The sequence below is a fragment of the Brienomyrus brachyistius genome, chromosome 1 (assembly GCF_023856365.1).
Source record: "Brienomyrus brachyistius isolate T26 chromosome 1, BBRACH_0.4, whole genome shotgun sequence".
Lineage (NCBI taxonomy): Eukaryota > Metazoa > Chordata > Actinopteri > Osteoglossiformes > Mormyridae > Brienomyrus > Brienomyrus brachyistius.
Genome location: NC_064533.1, coordinates 35,020,233 through 35,038,028, shown reverse-complemented (window position 1 = coordinate 35,038,028; position 17,796 = coordinate 35,020,233). Strand labels below are relative to the sequence as shown.

At 41.8% G+C, this 17,796-nt stretch overlaps 1 protein-coding gene across 4 annotated transcripts in view; it reads right to left on the bottom strand.

Annotated features, from left to right (window-relative positions):
* The window catches only part of satb2 (SATB homeobox 2), a 51,378-nt gene extending 33,791 nt beyond the window's left edge, over positions 1–17,587 (bottom strand). For 3 of the 4 annotated variants that reach the window (XR_007399387.1, XM_049023455.1, XM_049023479.1), the window contains exons 1-2: positions 16,363–17,136; positions 5,370–5,582 (exon numbers count right to left, since the gene is read on the bottom strand). Coding sequence is in view for 3 of the 4 variants with exons in the window: in XM_049023455.1 (XP_048879412.1) it covers positions 5,370–5,538 (169 nt within the window). In the remaining variant the exon portion in view is untranslated. Of the gene's footprint in view, positions 1–5,369; positions 5,583–16,362; positions 17,137–17,421 lie in introns of those variants that run through there. The other variant, XM_049023464.1, reaches the window with a different exon arrangement.
* Positions 17,588–17,796: the final 209 nt, after the last annotated feature.

Genomic DNA, 17,796 nt, shown 5'->3' with positions numbered 1-17,796 from the left:
CGAGGACCGGGATGGGAAACACTGATCTAAATGAATCAATGCTCTATCTTAAAAAAGCCAGGAAGGAAGCTAAAACCTGGTATTACATATATTTAGGTAATCAATGGTTAGATGGACAAAGAGAGCAAGACAAATTTTTCACACTTGCCAAGACAAGAGGCAGGTGGACTTAATCAGTGTGAGTAAAGCCGATCAGCCTCCCTCCCAAACTGGGTGCTGACCGCATCCCATTCCTACATATGCGTAATCATTCATATCTTAACATATTTTTCAAACATATTCTGGCGAGATTCACCGTAAATTATGTGCATATAAGATATAACTGATTAAAACATAATTTTTGAATAAGTGAGACATATTTTAATAATTTTTTTTTATTTTATTATTATTATTATGAATGAATGGTTTACATGACTTAATGCATATAAAATGATCATTCTTGTGATTATTCATTGTTCCCTGCCCAGTGCGCTATGATTCCTGGGATAAGCTCTGGGACATCGCAAGCCTCTAATGAATATTTGGTTATGGAAAGTAGATTACGGATTATGGATAGATAGATTATGATTAAGCACCTATATCATTGTTTTTACATCCATGACAGCGATGGCACTGGGTACGAACCTGCCAGCAGATTCTGGGTTTCAGGTAAAAGCTGTAAAGTTAAGCTCTGAAGTGCTGATGGAAAAGCACCCTGACATTCCCAGTCTGAACCCAGTTAAGCTGCACTAGACCTCAAAACTAACAGGCTCATTAATATAATTTCTCCAATTCTATATGGAGGTCTGGCTATGAAAGCTGCCTTAACACAGTGATATCGATTAGTAATGCATACAGTATGAAGCAATTATTAAGACCGCTTTATTCCGACTGAATATTTATTGACATGTAAATTTTTGTCATTCTTCCACCAGACTAAAATGTTGCAACACGCTTGTTTATTTGCTAGAAAATGTATTCTGCATGCTTGCCTTCATCCACAAAACAGATTGGCATTTCGGTTTCTAAATTGACAAGTGTGCATGCAGAACTTAATCTGTGATGTTGCAAATTATGCTGCTATGGTTGTGATTTTGCAGGAGCATAAATTGTCGGCAGTAAAGGGCAGCAGCCTGGAGAGGGGTGAAGGCAAAGCCAAGCCGCCCACACTCTGCGTCGGCACCCCAGCCTGCCTGTTCCTTCTCTTCGTGGCAATTCACTCCAAAAACACTTCTCCTCTCTCCTATGGGTTTCTGGGGGGAACCCATAACAGTGGTACCCCCGTTTTGCCCCCATCCTATATAAGGTGTCCCCTTGCACTCTCCTCCCTTCAAAAAACCTCATTTACAATAAGAATGGGACTTTGTTCTTGGACTTACTGTTGACACATAATTAATTAGTTTGCCAAATGAACACGGGGAGAAGTACCCCAGCCAAAGCCCTGGTAGTAATAACATGGCCGCCAGGAAACGGAGAGCCCCTCCCACCACTCAGCTGTCCCTTGTTTTAATCAGTCAATTCCTATATTCCTATTTCCTACCCATTAATCATGCCTGCTCCCAGTTCGGAGAGCTCTTATGGAGTGAATTACAGACTGGAAGCTTGTGCCAATTCAAGTAAGTGAATTTCCCCCAACTGAGAAATATAACTGTCAACGCGGAGCAGCACTGGGCAGTGACCCCTCTCCTCTGTTTCTTCACACCTCTCCCCGCTCCCCTTTGCTCAGATTGTATCTTTCGCTCTGTACGATCCCACTGCATTCCTCTCACACCCCTGTGCCTTCTTTAAGACCTACTTTCCTCTCTTATGCCTCTTTTTTATCCACCTTTTTTCATGCACTGTCCATCCCCTTCAGACCCCTTTAAACTCGAATGAAGACTTTGATGCTGGTCATCTCAGTTGGCTGATCTCCCTCCTATAATCAGATCTCACCGCCCTCTATTCGGCTTTCCTTGATTGCTTCCTTCCTGGTTTAGCCCTAGTGTCCTCTCTCTTTGATTTAGGTTCCTTATTAGTCTAGGAGCAGTGGAACTCCAAGCACTATCAGTGCAACAGCAGAAACCCTGGGCCAGCCACACACAGTGGAGAGGCACAAGGGAGAGCGCTAAATTGCTGAAGAGACTGAGGTCTTTACAGCTATCGTGCATGACGTCAAAACGCTCTGGTTCCAAAACCAAAGCCATGTTCAGCACTCCGCTCGGGTATTCCGCAAGGAGTAGCAGCACTGGGGGAATCAATAAAATGTTTGACAGCCTCTAAAATAAATCAAGTCCCAGAGTTTAAAACGTACCCCTCGTTTTCATCATGAGGCTCAGGCAGCATGGCTGAGCTCAGGCAGTTTGGTGTCTTTGTATTTTTGTTTGTGTGCATGTGAAAGGAAGGCTTTATGTATGTCTTTGGGGGTGTGTCCACGTGTGTGGCTGAATTAGTATGTGTGCCTGCATTAACTGATGGGAATGAGTTCCAGCAACTGAGAGCAGTGTGAATCCATGCATGTGTGCCCCTGAGTGAATAATGTGTGTGTGGCTCACTCCCAACTGCTGATATGTGGCTCAGGCTGAAGCACAGTCACACAGAGATAGCTCTCCCTCATACTGAAGCACAGTCACACAGAGGGAGCTCTCCCTCATACTGAAGCACAGTCACACAGAGGGAGCTCTTCCTCATGCAGAAGCACCTTCACACAGAGATAACTCTCTCTCATACTGAAGCACAGTCACACAGAGGGAGCTCTTCCTCATGCTGAAACACCTTCACACAGAGATAACTCTCTCTCATACTGAAGCACAGTCACACAGAGGGAGCTCTTCCTCATGCTGAAGCACCTTCACACAGAGATAACTCTCTCTCATACTGAAGCACATTCACACAGAGGGAGCTCTTCCTCATGCTGAAGCAGCTTCACACAGAGATAACTCTCTCTCATGCTGAAGCACAGTCACACAGAGGGAGCTCTTCCTCATGCTGAAGCACAGTTACACAGAGGGAGCTCTCCCTCATGCTGAAGCACAGTCACACAGAGATAGCTCTCCCTCATACTAAAGCACAGTCACACAGAGGGAGCTCTCCCTCATGCTGAAGCACCTTCACACGGACATATCTCTCTCTCATGCTGAAGCACAGTCACACAGAGATAGCTCTCCCTCATGCTGAAACACAGTCACACAGAGGGAGCTCTCCCTCATGCTGAAGCACAGTCACACAGAGGAAGCTCTCCCTCATGCTGAAGCACAGTCACACAGAGGGAGCTCTCCCTCATGCTGAAGCACCTTCACACGGACATAACTCTCTCTTATGCTGAAGCACAGTCACACAGAGATAGCTCTCCCTCATGCTGAAGCACAGTCACACAGAGGGAGCTCTTCCTCATGCTGAAGCACAGTCACACAGAGGGAGCTCTCCCTCATGCTGAAACACAGTCACACAGAGGGAGCTCTCCCTCATGCTGAAGCACCTTCACACAGAGATAACTCTCTCTCATGCTGAAGCACAGTCACACAGAGATAGCTCTCCCTCATGCTGAAGCACCTTCACACAAAGATAACTCTCTCTCATGCTGAAGCACAGTCACACAGAGATAGCTCTCCCTCATGCTGAAGCACCTTCACACAGAGATAGCTCTCCCTCATGCTGAAGCACAGTCACACAGAGATAGCTCTCCCTCATGCTGAAGCACCTTCACACAAAGATAACTCTCTCTCATGCTGAAGCACAGTCACACAGAGATAGCTCTCCCTCATGCTGAAGCACCTTCACACAGAGATAGCTCTCCCTCATGCTGAAGCACCTTCACACAGAGATAGCTCTCCCTCATGCTGAAGCACAGTCACACAGAGATAGCTCTCCCTCATGCTGAAGCACCTTCACACAAAGATAACTCTCTCTCATGCTGAAGCACAGTCACACAGAGATAGCTCTCCCTCATGCTGAAGCACAGTCACACAGAGGGAGATCTCCCTCATGCTGAAGCACCTTCACACAGAGACAGCTCTCCCTCATGCTGAAGCACCTTCATACAGAGATAGCTCTCCCTCATGCTGAAGCACCTTCACACAGAGGGAGCTCTTTCTCATGCTGAAGCACAGTCACACAGAGGAAGCTCTCCCTCATGCTGAAGCACAGTCACACAGAGGGAGCTCTTTCTCACACTTACTTTCCTCTCCCCATACTCCCTTCTTTAAATACCCAGCAGATGGGCTGTGACATTGGGGTGACACGTGAAGCATCTACTCATGAACAGAATGATCCTTCTTCTCCATCATGCCTTAGTGTCCTGAAGCACCATCACACTGTGTACTAAATTAGTGTTTCTCAAACTGGTCCTAGGGGACCCCCAGACAGCCCATGTTTTTGCAAAAATGTGGACTGTCTGGCAGGGAGCTGGGAGGGAGTTGGGAGTGAACTGGGAGTGAACTGTCTGGGGGTCCCAGAGGACAGGGTTGAGAAACACTGCAATATACCACATTATCATTTGTGAGCCCACCATGCAAAATAACTTTATACACAAATGTACACACGCTCACTGACTACACAAATGCACACATTCATTCATTCATTTGTTCATTCACGTTTTCCACACCCACTTGTCCCATGCAGGTTTGCGGGGGTCCACAGCCTATCCTTGAGGCATCAGATCCAAGGCAGGAAATAACCCAACTCCAATTCAATGAAGGATTTTTTTGGAGGGCAAACCAGATACCCCAGAGATAACCTCATGATTGGAAAAGAGCTAATAAATTCTTCGGTTTGTTCAGTCTCTTGACTATGCTAAGAAAAGCAGCAATGGTTTGTCTCTCAGGGCAGCTCTTCCCCCTGCAAGGCCTCCTGAAGGCTTTCACGTCATCATTTGGCATCCATCAATCCATCTTCAAAACCACTCATTCACTTTTAAATATAAGAGATCAATAAGGCTGTCTGGGCTGAGCAAACAAGAAGTTTAATAATGGTGCTTACTGTTGATGGCAGAATCCATCCTTGCAGGCCAATAGTAACATTTTCAATTAATACTGAGAATTCATTCACTGCACTGTGCCATTGCTGTATCTATACAGCGATTGATGGCAGGCATGGAGACAATCAGTGATTGATCTTCTGATGATGTGCAGATATGTGGCCAAATAACTGGTCATTTGGTCACATCAACCTTTCCCTTAGTCCTACGTCTAACACATGACCAACAGCAAAACAAAATGCCAACATACATACTGGATAGTACACATTATTACAGTATGTATGAAAGTGTACTATTATTTTCTTTATTGTAAAATATAGCAGTACCTCAGTCATACTTTAATGCATTGAACCTGAGACACACTGTTAAAAAACAGTTGTTCCTGAAGTATTTTCTTCTGTCTTGTTCTGACTTTCACTATAAATATGTGGGATTATACCTCCCAGAGACTTTAGCGGGGCTCCATTGTGGCGACTCCGTGGACCTGGGGGACTTCCGTTGAGCTCCAGTCGACCCATCTTGCCAGGTGGGGGCCCGCTGAGGTCTGGGCTACCACCGCGCCTCTCAGGACTCTCCCGTAGCCGGGGGCTCTCGCTACCTCGCTCCATCCCCCTCCAACCACCAGGGGGAGCTCCCACCAGAGGGTATAGGCCTGTGACAGGGAGGCAAAGGAAGTGGGAGATGAGGATTGTGGGATTCTCACGAAGGCAAAGTGAACTGCAGTACAATAACAAACATGCAGGTCAAATGAATTCTGGGAGATGTTTGTGAATATATGGTTTCGGTTTCATGAATCTCTTATTTAAGCAATCGAAAGAACACAGGACACAGGAGGCTGACAGCAAGGGCTTAAGCACAAGGGTACAGGAGCCTTTCCAGGAGGTCTCCCCAATGCAGCTGCTGCCAGTCAGTCCATAGAACCTACTTTTTTTTCTTTACACAATCCAAACTCCCAGATATGATGGAGACACAACACACACTCCAAACACAGCGGCACATCGTAGAAATCAAAAGCGATTGTGCTGAGGAGCCGGGCTGACCCTGAGCAGGCGGTCACTTATCTCGCTAATCAACAAACAGAACGCCTTAGCTGGAAATCATATATCTACGCCAGCATGAACAGGGAATGTAAACAGGTCGGGGGCTGGGAGGGGAGCGGAAAGGGGGGAGACTTCATACAGAAGGTGCAACCCCCCACCCCCCGTCCAGCTCAGTCCTCAATCATACACTCAAGTGAATAGGATGAGATGTCCTAGTGTATGTCGATAGGTAGAGAGAGCAGACTTTTGCAAAACTTAATTAGGGGGTTTATGCTTTTCAGTCAAATATCTCCCACAGGCAGTATCAGTGACACTGGACCAGTTAGCTGCATTTATCTAACACTTGCTTTTGTCCAAAGAAACATAATTTTTTGGAGAAAGCAGAGTCACTAAAGGTTAAAAGTCCTGCTCAGGGGCTAAACAGTGAAGTCATTGGGCCACCCAGGGATTCGAACCAATGACCTTCCAATTGCAAGCACAGCATCCGAAGCTGCGGAGCTACATAACACTCCAAGAGGAAAAGGTCACCTCATCCCACCTAACATTCTCTGGGAAAATAAAGCATGAAGACGCTCACAGGATGCATCCCACACAGAAAGAAGAGGCGTGTGAAAAAAACAGAAGCAATCAAAACTAAACCTATACCAATAAGAAATCTCCAAAGGTGGCCGAGAAGAGGAGGAGCAGAAGTGTCTTCAGTGTCTGTTGTGTGCTGGGTCAAGGACCAAAGGGGTGCACAGCCACAATTATCACCCCCCCCAGCAAACACTGAGGGCACTGCCTTTTATTTCCAACATAAAGGAGACAAATGCAGCAGCTATAAACAATCCAAATAAAAGCATAGTGCTTTCAGCCTTGCTGATATTAATTAACACATTAGCAGCACAAGGAAAAGAAACTATTATGTCAAATTCTTGGAAATGAAGAATTTAAAGAGGCATTGAGCTGCAGATATTTTTGCCGTGAAGGTGCTTGGGGGGGAGGGGGTGGGTGGGGTGAAAGAGAATACAAGCTGTCCTTCAGATACAGTTAAACTGGAAGCACAGTACGAAGCTAGCAGTCCATTCTTGTGCAATAGGGCCACTTGATCACATATCATATACAAAATTAATAGCTGGCATTAAATACGCCCTTCCAGCACAAACAGAACATTCGCTCTGCTACAAATCCCTCCCTTGACTGTGCCGAGCCACATCCTTTAGTTCTTTACCACTTCGTACACTTTACTGGAATGGGGGGATCCCATGGGCAACTGCAGACCACAAATGAGGGGCGATGAAGTAAGTCTTTTGGAGTAAAGGTCCTTGAGCTCAGGAAGTTACTGATTGTCTTCAATGGGAGCAGGAGCGACTGACAATAGGGCACAGCACTGAAACTGTGTAATGCTGACATCACAGCATCACACCAGTGAGGTAAGAGGCGCTGCTCCCTTAACTAAATCTAAATGGGAATAAACGGGAATAGAACCTGTAGAAATGGTCTGAATATCCATGCATTTAATAGGTATTTGCAGCTGAATCATTAGTATGATATGCCCAGTGCTGCCCCCGCAGGTAAATTGTGGGATTGCTCAATAGTCAAGAAACCACTTTCGGTGTGTGGCCCACTCAGCGCTGTAGGACATTCTCTTGTGCTTCCTGCACATCATTCCAGCTGAACCCGAACTTAATGGTGACTCGGAGCACAGCGTAGCGTGCAAATATATTTAATGCTAATAAATCTTAACAACTCTGAGTAGCAGCGCCTGCTCCCCCACCCGCTCATGAGAGACAAATGCGTCTGCTTCTAATAAACAGTTTTGCACGGCATTAAGGAATGGCAGGCGACGGATTAGCCGACTGGGTGCTCTCTCTGCCCCCTCCCACTACTGTAATACAGCCGTTAATAGAAAGCAATGAGTCCCAGAGCAGGCTGCCTCCTCACAGCTTACATCTCCCTCTCATTCACCCAGAAACAAGCTTCAGTTCCTCTTTTCTTAATCTCTCAATCACTACCTAATACCCCCTTTGTCTAGCATCACCTATCTTCCTATTTGTTTTTGTCTTGTATCATTCCTCCTTTGTACCTGTCAGTTATATCTTTTGCACCCAGGGCCAAAATCCAGCTGTGGAATAGTAATTAATAGTAACAAATGGGTCTGTGGCAAGGAAGGTGACAGGCCTGAATCTAGCCGTGCCTTGTAGAAAGTACAGTGCAAGGCGAACTTTCAGCATTCACTGACTTGCAGAGAATGCAGCCAGGAAAATCATTATCCAGTTAGCAGTTAAACAATCTGGTACATAAAAACTAATCAAAAGACAGGGTGCTGCTTCCAGTCTAAGTGCTGGGATCCTCATTTTCCATCCTGGGCTCTGTCCTCCACAGGGCAGGGCCTTCGTTTGGCTTTTCCCCTCTGATCTCCAATTACACAGGTCATAACTTGAACAGATCTAGAATTCCAATAATGCTGATCTCAATCAATGCCACTCCTGCATCTCACTGTTCATCGAAAAATAAGTAAAACATTTTACAGACAAGATGAGCTTTGAGATTATACAGAACTGATGAAAATATGCGAACTCCGCCGGAGAATCACTGCACCCTCGGGGAACTGCGCCTGTCAAGTATGCCACTTTTTTTACCTCTGTCTTCTACGCAATATTAGGAGAATTGAGAACAGGGTTGCATATAATCTTTTCCTGATAATTTCATCACATTTCAATTGCATAAATGCATATTTTAGGGCTTTTACACATGTTTACAAACATTCCGATGCTGTAAGATTTCCATATATTTTTATAGACTGCATATGTTTACATGACTGATGCTGTCGGATCACATTCTTCATGATGAATTTAAAGTGGATTCTGAGGCATCAGCTCACAGCATCACTCTCAGGTGCTATTATAATAATTACTGAAACCTTTAACTGAAGGTGCAACCACAATGGAATCACTTAAGAGTTCACTGTGATGACTCCCGACTGCAGAGTAACTGAATCTTGTTACAGGACAACAATCCGTTCATTCTTCTCTCACTTTCTTTATGTAAATCCAGTTCACTACGTGCTCCTCATTTTCATGAATAATACTCCAGCTATTTTAAGGGAGAAGCTGAGGTTAAATATTAACACACCTTGCAGCATCCATCCGTTTTTTTTTTTCACTGAAGAAATGTATATTAATATTGGACATTAAATTATTTCAAAATTTTGAAATAGCCTCCTGTTTGAAAATCAACTCCAAATTCATCCCTGCAACTATAACAATATATACATTTCTTTAGTATATGTACATCCTGCAATAAAATGAATACAAATACAGTGGGATTCCTTTAGATGCAATATTGCTTGTCACTTATATTGTACCATAAATTTGTTGTTATTGTTATTAAGTACCAGATAAGCACTATGAAGGTCACAACTGCAAGTATTGTGCGACAAACAAATTATTTATCATTCGTTAAAAGGAATGATACTTAAAAACTCTTTGCTCACAATCATGAGCTGTGATGTGACTGACTGTGCCTGCTTTTTGTGTCACTGGCAGTGAGGCCTCAGTCTGAGTCACCTGTGCTACACACAGGACACTGAGGGTTGTTGACAACACACGACTGATGAGAACGTACTTACAGGCGCGCACAGGCAGAGAGGCAGAGGGGAGAGACTGCAGAAAGAAAGGTGGTGATGAAAAACAGAGAAGTGATATGAGATAGAGGACAAATGCATCAAGGTTAACAAAGAAACGATAATAAGTGTAAAATGAGTATAAGTGGGAATGAAAAACCGTGAATGCAGGTGAGTGTGGTCATTTCAGCACGGCCACAAACGCAAATTAAACACATGTGGCATTATGATAACACGGATCTGTTATGGTGCAATGAACCAGATCTCTAAGATCTGATTCCCAGAGGTCAGCTATGGCCTTTCTATTTTTACGCAGTTGCTTAATTGACTTAAGCAATTAAGTCATTAATTAAGCAATTAACCCTTGTTAGAATTTGAGACATTAAATAGTACAGCTGTAATGTTGGTGGTTTCTTATCAAGGCATATTAGGTTATCGCAAACATGCAACAGACTCACGCTAATGTCTACTAATGAATATGACCCTTGGCAAAAACCATGCTCTCTATCATACGTCATAACTATAGCAGCAAATGGAATCAATTATATGTAATTATCATCATTTTTACAAGATCTGCAGCTTTCTCTGCACACACTCTTTTACTGTGCCTTTGTATCTGCGCATGAAAGAAACTTTATATGCATTTATGTACATGTGCATGGGACTGCACTAAATTCATTTTTATTTTAGTTCAGAAAAGTGAGACATGGATATTGGTGTGTCGGGGGGTGTCAATAATTGGGTGACTCTTGTGGCGTGAAGATGGGGTGACAGATGTTCTGCCGAGGATGTTCGGCTCTTTTATAATCATCGAAATCTGATCATAAAAGATAAATAGTTCACAGTGGGTCTTTATTATTCTTTATTATGTTCTGTCCACTCGGTGTGTCTCTCCACACACACGCACGCACGCACACACACACACGTGCGAGTTCACACGCAACCACAGAAACCACTGTTGGCACAGAACACAGGCTCACCCCTCTGACAGGGACCACACACTGACTAACAGGACAGGGTGAACTCAAAGCCTCACACAAGAGAGCCAATCTCAGTGAGTGACAGCGCCGCAGGAACCCAAGCGAATTGCAGAGAGGCACCATGCACAGTGCGGCAATGGTGGCTTTGGCGTCGACACATCTAGGGCCAGATCCTGTGTGGCACAGTCTTAACACAGCGAAGCAAGGAGCACAAAAAAGCTGTGTCCTGTGCTGGGAGCAGCTGAATTAAAGCCTTCAAGACGAAAGCAGCTCAGCTCTCGATGTGATTGTTTGCTGTTAAAGCACAAATATACATTTATGTCACATATGCAAAAAGATTTTATTTTCCTGAAAAGGCCTCATTTAAAGCTACCATTTATCACCTACAAATAACATCGACATCTACAGAAAAAGATATTTAGTAAAATATAAATATAAAGATAAAAAAAAACACAAAGTAAAACAAAACCGAAAATCAGAGTGGCATTTGTTCATTCGTATTGACAGTGACACTGTTCCAGGTATCAATACTGCAAGTTCACAACAGATCACCTCTACCCCAAGTCAGGGGTGATGAGGAGATCCCCTCTAAGCACAAAAGCAAACACCTCCTTGTAATTGCAAAACTTGTTCTAATTACACTGCAAATAGCAATCGTCGAGCTTTGAGTACTATAGATCAAAGTGACTTCATCTTAGAAACCAAAGCAACAGCAAACAAAATTCTAGGCTGTTGTCTCCCCTATCTTGTCTCTCCAATTATTACCATTTTAAATAACTTAGCAATCCGCTCCTCACTTTTACGGGCCAGTATCTCATCAAAGCCGCACCTAAATGCAAGGTCACCCTGGGTTTCCAAGGCTGTGCAGTGAAGTGCGCTACACACTTATTTTGGACACTTGAACACAGAACAATTAGCATGGCTTTTGCATTCCAGTTCATTTTACTGTTGCCACAGTTGGCAAACCCATAATTAGTTACAGAACCTTAAAGTTCAAGAGGGATTATTATAACAGCTCTACGGTTTAGTGTTTAATTTTGTAAAATTATATTTGGTGCAAACTTTCACCTGTTTTGCTGTTCACACAGCTCTGAATTCTTTGACAGCCACAGTGTTGATCTGAATTAACTTTGAAGGTTCCCCTGAAATGCACATTTAGCAGAGCACAGACATTACACGGTAACACTCTTTCTTTCTAATATGATGTTTATTCAGGTCTTCTGTATTTATTTGAGTCATGGATTTAGGTTATGAGAATACATACGCTGTATATTATATCATACTTATGAATTTAGATTTTGTATAACATTCCATCTAGCAAATTTGGAAAGCCGATAGCACAGTGAACAAAGCAATTAAAATGCATGAAAAAAACGGATTCATGTTGTTATTAAAAAACTTTATTTTAGATAAATGTTAGATTATCTGCAAGCTAATAAAATATTATACAAGAATAAATTATACTATTTTACAAAGCTTCATAATTTTATATACATTTTGTATATATTACATATTTTGACCTTTAATGATTAATTTTTAAGTCATTTTGAACTGATCTTCGACAGTCTTTATTATATTCACATTCAAAATCACATAACAATTATATCAATTCATAAATAATATAATATGTCCTTTTTAGTATCTTTTTGCTTATCCTGCCCAAAGATGCCAATTGATGAATGGCGTATAGCGGGCGATGCCCTGGCACGGGGGCCCCGGGAAAGCAGGGGGCACCCTGTGGCGGCTGGTGACAGACACATTATGCTGGGGTGAGAATCCAAACTGCTTAGGGCAAACCTACCACAAGACGCACAGGGCCCTGCAGCCCCAGTGCACCGAGTCTGTATTTACTGGGCTGGTCACATAGACTGCACAGGCACAGTCCCTCCAAGTAGTTTTCTAATATGCAGCCATAACACAATGCTGAGAAGACTAAGTGACCCTGATTCAGTTCCTGTGCTGCGGTGCTTTTAATCAAAATCATCTGTAATAGAGTGTAACACACAGATCCAATGGAACACTTAGTAAGCAGAACACTGACCACACTGAAAAGAGAATGAAACTGTTAGGATTATTCCTAAACTTTAATGGTAAATATTCACCCGGAATAGATCGGACGAGATTTCCTGAAACGACCCAAATACTGAGGCGCTGCTTCCCTGTGCTCTAAACTGTGCCCTGTTGTGTGTTCTATCTCATCTGCTGTTTAATAGCCCTGACACACCCCTGATATCTGTGGTGAGATAGGTCAAATCGCACAGGGGGCCGGGAGGAAGCGGATACAGTGGGTGTGAGGAAATACGGCAAGCAGGGGGGTGTGTGGGGAGGGGGGTGTTCAGGGGAGCTCAAATTGCTGATCCCTCTCGAAAAGTGTAGCAGAATGGCAAAGGTACGTAGGAATGCATATTACAATAAGATCTACAGGAGGCAATAAAGAAAAGCGTGTGTAAAAAAGAGGGTTATTTATAAGGATTATACATAAATCATATTTTTAATAATTCTGCTTACAATCTTCCAAAAGACATTCCCTGGACATTTTCTGTGACAGTGTGTCACACACACTTTAGAGGGACTTTTTAATCGTGCGGACAGAACGGACTGCACACAACCCAAGTGGCTTTGAGAATTTCCTCAGCATTTTCCCCTTCCACAGCTTGGTCTAACTACTAGAGATTATCTGGCTCTGAGATAATTGAAGACAGTGATGTAGAAACATTTGCAACTTTCTGGTTAACCCTGGGTCAATTGCTCTTAACTTTCCCTGCATGCACAGGGATTTAATTCAAACGCAGCGCAAAACGCTGGACACCGGAAAATAAAAGTGATCTTTTATTTCTTCATTCTAGTTTAATCTTTCTTGTTAACCGTCTGTGAGTTAAAAACTTAAATCTGCAAAAATCCTGTAAAAAAAAGGAATATGGAACCAAGGCCAACACTGAAATAAACTGCAGAGCAGCCAAGAACTGGCATAAATATAAAATTTTGCTTCTCAAGCTGAAACAAATTTGTTTTATATTTGACTTGGCAGCACAGGTTCTCGGACAGCAGCAGAGTGATGTTTGTTTCAAATCAAGTGCGCTTTGATCGTATTGTTAAACGAATACTGTTGACATTCTGTGAAACAAATAAACAACAGGTTCTCAAGAAGACTGTAGAATCATTTAAATGACATTTACAGGCTTGAAAGTATAAGTCCTGAAATTCAACTGCACTGTATGAAACTAAAAATGATTTCTACTTCTAAGTTGTTATTTAAGACAATATCATACAGGAAAGCATGTTTCTGCCTGATAAATTACATTTTTCTATCGACTTTAACTGATATAAACAGATATTTCACATTTCTGCCAGAACAGAATGTGTGGAAATTAATGTTAATAAGACAAGGTGAAAACGTACAATATCTATTCACACAGTTATGGTATTTAGAACTTGTATAATTCTCACAAAGAATAAAGAAAACCCAGGTGTATTTAAATATTCAAATATAACCCACACAATATTTATGAGACTTGTTATTACAACTGTATTGCTTTTTAATCAAATGTATTTCTTAGTATTCATCGTGACAGGCCTGTATATTTTAGTTTTCCCTGCATTTTGACGGCACGTTGTTGACCTATCTGTCAATAATCCGTTTTGTCCGGTATTCGGTAAGCAATACACTCATGAAGAAAGCTAATTTCATCAGGAAAATAGATTTAAAGCACACATTAATATGTTTTATAAAAGGTTCATATATTTTAAAAAACTATTAATGGTAGACAACACGTTAAACAATTAAGAATATATTTTAATTTAGATTTTTTTAAATTACAAATATTTGATCATCGCAAGTTTTAAAAGTTACCATAATTGTTTTGTTTGTTTTGCACTTTCTCTTTTATATACTTACAAACTCATTTAGCCTGAAAGATTGTGGTAGTCTGTTCTTAACGGAGATGCAGAACGTCAACGCGAACATTCTGATCATTTACAAGATGCCGCTTAACTTAATGCTGTCGTGTGATACGTTAAAATGGAACATTCGCTTACAATAAATTCGGAGCATAAGAAATAAAATAAATGTATAAAAAGGAAAAAGGATACCATTAATATATCTAGCTATTTTAAATTGTTGACATTAACGTCGAAAGAGACGGTTGAGTATTAAACATGTTACCACAAAGACATGCTTATAAAAATGTGTAATAAGCACAATTTCCGTTTTGTTGTTCTTATGACAATATCAGTAAGTGAAACGAACCATGGTGCGTTGAAAATAAGTTGAAAAAAATCTACCTTTAGAACTCGCAAAACAAAAATTTCACTCAGTCTGGTAGAATCCAGCATGCGGCCCTACACGGTGTCTGTAATAATGGACTCGAAATCGGGTCACAAGAACGCCTCGGTTTACACCATTTGGAAATAATATAGCTACACTTCTTAAGATAAACTTTTTTATGCCTTAAATTATGCCTTAAACACTGAGCTTATTATTATTGTGTGAATTATTTGTTATTAACTAACTCGGCTGTTTGTGTTTAAGAATAATGGTAAAACTTAATACATATATAATATTTTATAGTAAATAAATACAATGAAATGCAGCTGATTCACTACAATTGTTTCTAAGGTAATCATTTAATCATTACAAATTATTCTATTTTCAAAAGTGATTATAACAGTTTCTTCTATAGCATGATGGTACTAGTAATTAATAATGAAGAGTACATGAACCGTATAACAACAGCAATTTAACCAAAAGTTATCCTTAAAAATAAAGACGTGTTTATTGTTAACAAATGTTGCAAACGATCCGGGTTAGTGACAAAACTCGATGAGCTTTTATATTTTATTCTGAGTTTGGGACACACGTGTTGCCCGGTGAGGTTTCAGGAAAAAAAGTCTCAATGTCTCTATACAACACAAAACAAATGCAATTTTTCACTTTCACTCAAAGGAAACGAGAAAACTTAGATCTCGTACAGCTAAAGACGCACCACAGACATACGTAGGATTTCGCATTGTAAAAAAAGAATAATTCACCTCGTCTTGTTTTTCTCGGCGTGCGAATAGACGTGCAGAGACACATACACAAACTCGCGCGGTTTTGTCTGTTAAACGAAGACTCAGTATTTCTGTGAAACATCACATGTCCCCAGAAATTAACCACAGAACATCTGAGATCTCAGTTGATGCTTCCGATCTGTCAAGAACTGCCTGGCAAGCCCGAAACTTTACAGTATATGGCGGTCTTAATTGTATTTTTAGTATAGATGCAAGTCAGCGATAAAGTTAACATGGGCCGTGTGACAACAATTTAAATAAATATCAAAAATGAAACCCACTAGTTTTCAAGATAAGCAAAGTTTTCTGTGTAAGATGTTGCTTGGTAATAACGTTCAGTCCGTTCTTCTGTGAAACCACTACTTATCACTAAGCTGGGAAGTAAGCAAACGGATGTATTCCGTGAAGATAACAGTGAAACTGCACTAATATTAGCATTTATAAATCAAATTTACATATTTTTATTGACAATAAATATTATCGTTGTGGTCGTTGGTGTTGCATTTTGTCATTGCTAAAATTCGTTCTGTCCATGGTGCCCCCCCCAAGGAGTGCGATACGTGATTTTTACTAATAGATACAGCTGGTGCATGATCTGAAAATTGGATTCCTGATCATGCGATATAACGAGGACAATGTAACAAAACAAAGAACTCATTATTGATAATATCTACTTCAGAACCAGACAGAAAACATTCACGTTGCATTAAAATAAATATGAGTTAAGTTAAAAGAAATGATGGTTAAAGTTGCACTTACTGCTTATGGTGTGTCTGTGCCTCGACTGGTTGGGAAGCAGGCTCTGTCCATTGATTAAAAGTATTGAATCCAGGGCTGAAGTTCTGTTTGTTTCAGGCAGGCTGAAATCTGCTCGACTTGGAGCTGAAAGCTACTTCTCTGCGCGCCTGACGTGGGTGTGAGGGTGTATGATTGAGTGCGAGAAAGGAGGGAAAGATAAGACAGATGTAGCAATAGTGAATAGGAAAGATGAAGAGAGAGAGGGAGAAAGAGAGAGGGAGAGAGAGTGTGTGTGTGTGTGTGAGAGAGAGAGAGAGAGCGAGAGAGAGAGAGAGAGAGCGAGAGAGAGAGAGAGAGAGGAGCCGGCCAGTATTCCGGGACTCGCTGCTTGTAGTGCGTCTGGATTTTATAGGAATTCACGCCGGTGCACCTCAGGCCACAATTTAACAAGGGTACAGCTCGCTTCTTTTCACACTCATTTTTCTTGTTGTGTTTCCTTTAAAGTGACCGGGAAGCGTTATGTCCTCCACTTCTCCTGTCCTCCTCCTGGACTTGTGGACTTCTACCTTCACAAGCCGGTGGAAAGAGAACAGATCACATTTGCTGGAGGCGTGCAAATTCAGAGACGACGAATTGTTAGCTGAATACTCTTCGGAGGAGCAAATAACTGGTTCAAATTCTTCATCCAGCTCTAATGTTCGGACAGGAGAATGAATATTTAACTCTCAATCTCTTCCCCGCCAACGGGAGCGCTGACTGACAGCCAGATCATGAGAAACGGAACAGAGGAGGAGACAAAGGGGAGGGGATGAAAGGACTGCGCGAGAAGAGAAGGAGAGAGAGTGAGAAGCCTCGAAGCAAATTATTCCTTACAATTAGCAAATGGTGTCCATTTATTTTCATAAAATCATTGAATATGCGGACATTCTGATAAAAAAGAAGCACTTTCAGCAGACTAAGCACTTCCGCAAGGTCCGATTTGTGTACAACTTCTGTTATAACCCCGGAAAGTACGCAAGTGTTAAAACGACGCTGTAGTAACAGGAAAGCAAGAAGCTGATCAGTAATTTGAATACTTACAGTTAGCGTGCCAACTTCTGTAATCGCATGACGTTTTTGGATCTGATTATTGTATATGCTGACATTTAAGTCCACAAACATCCATGATAAATCCGAGGTCTGCGTTAATAAGTAATAAAAATGCAGAGGTTCTCTCTTGCTCATCCGACTGTTTTATTAGATGACTTATGTAAATAAACCTAGTGCACCGTCAGGTGAAATTAGTTAATAATAAACCACACTCTTGATAGACAGATGTCAGGGCCTTTTAATAATTTATGAGGCTAACTTTAAGCAAAAAAAGTTCTACTCGGCTAACAGCGGAGGAATATGAATACTGGTATTACAGACAACCTACCTACACTCACAATAGCCAAAAGCTGTTAACCACGTCCT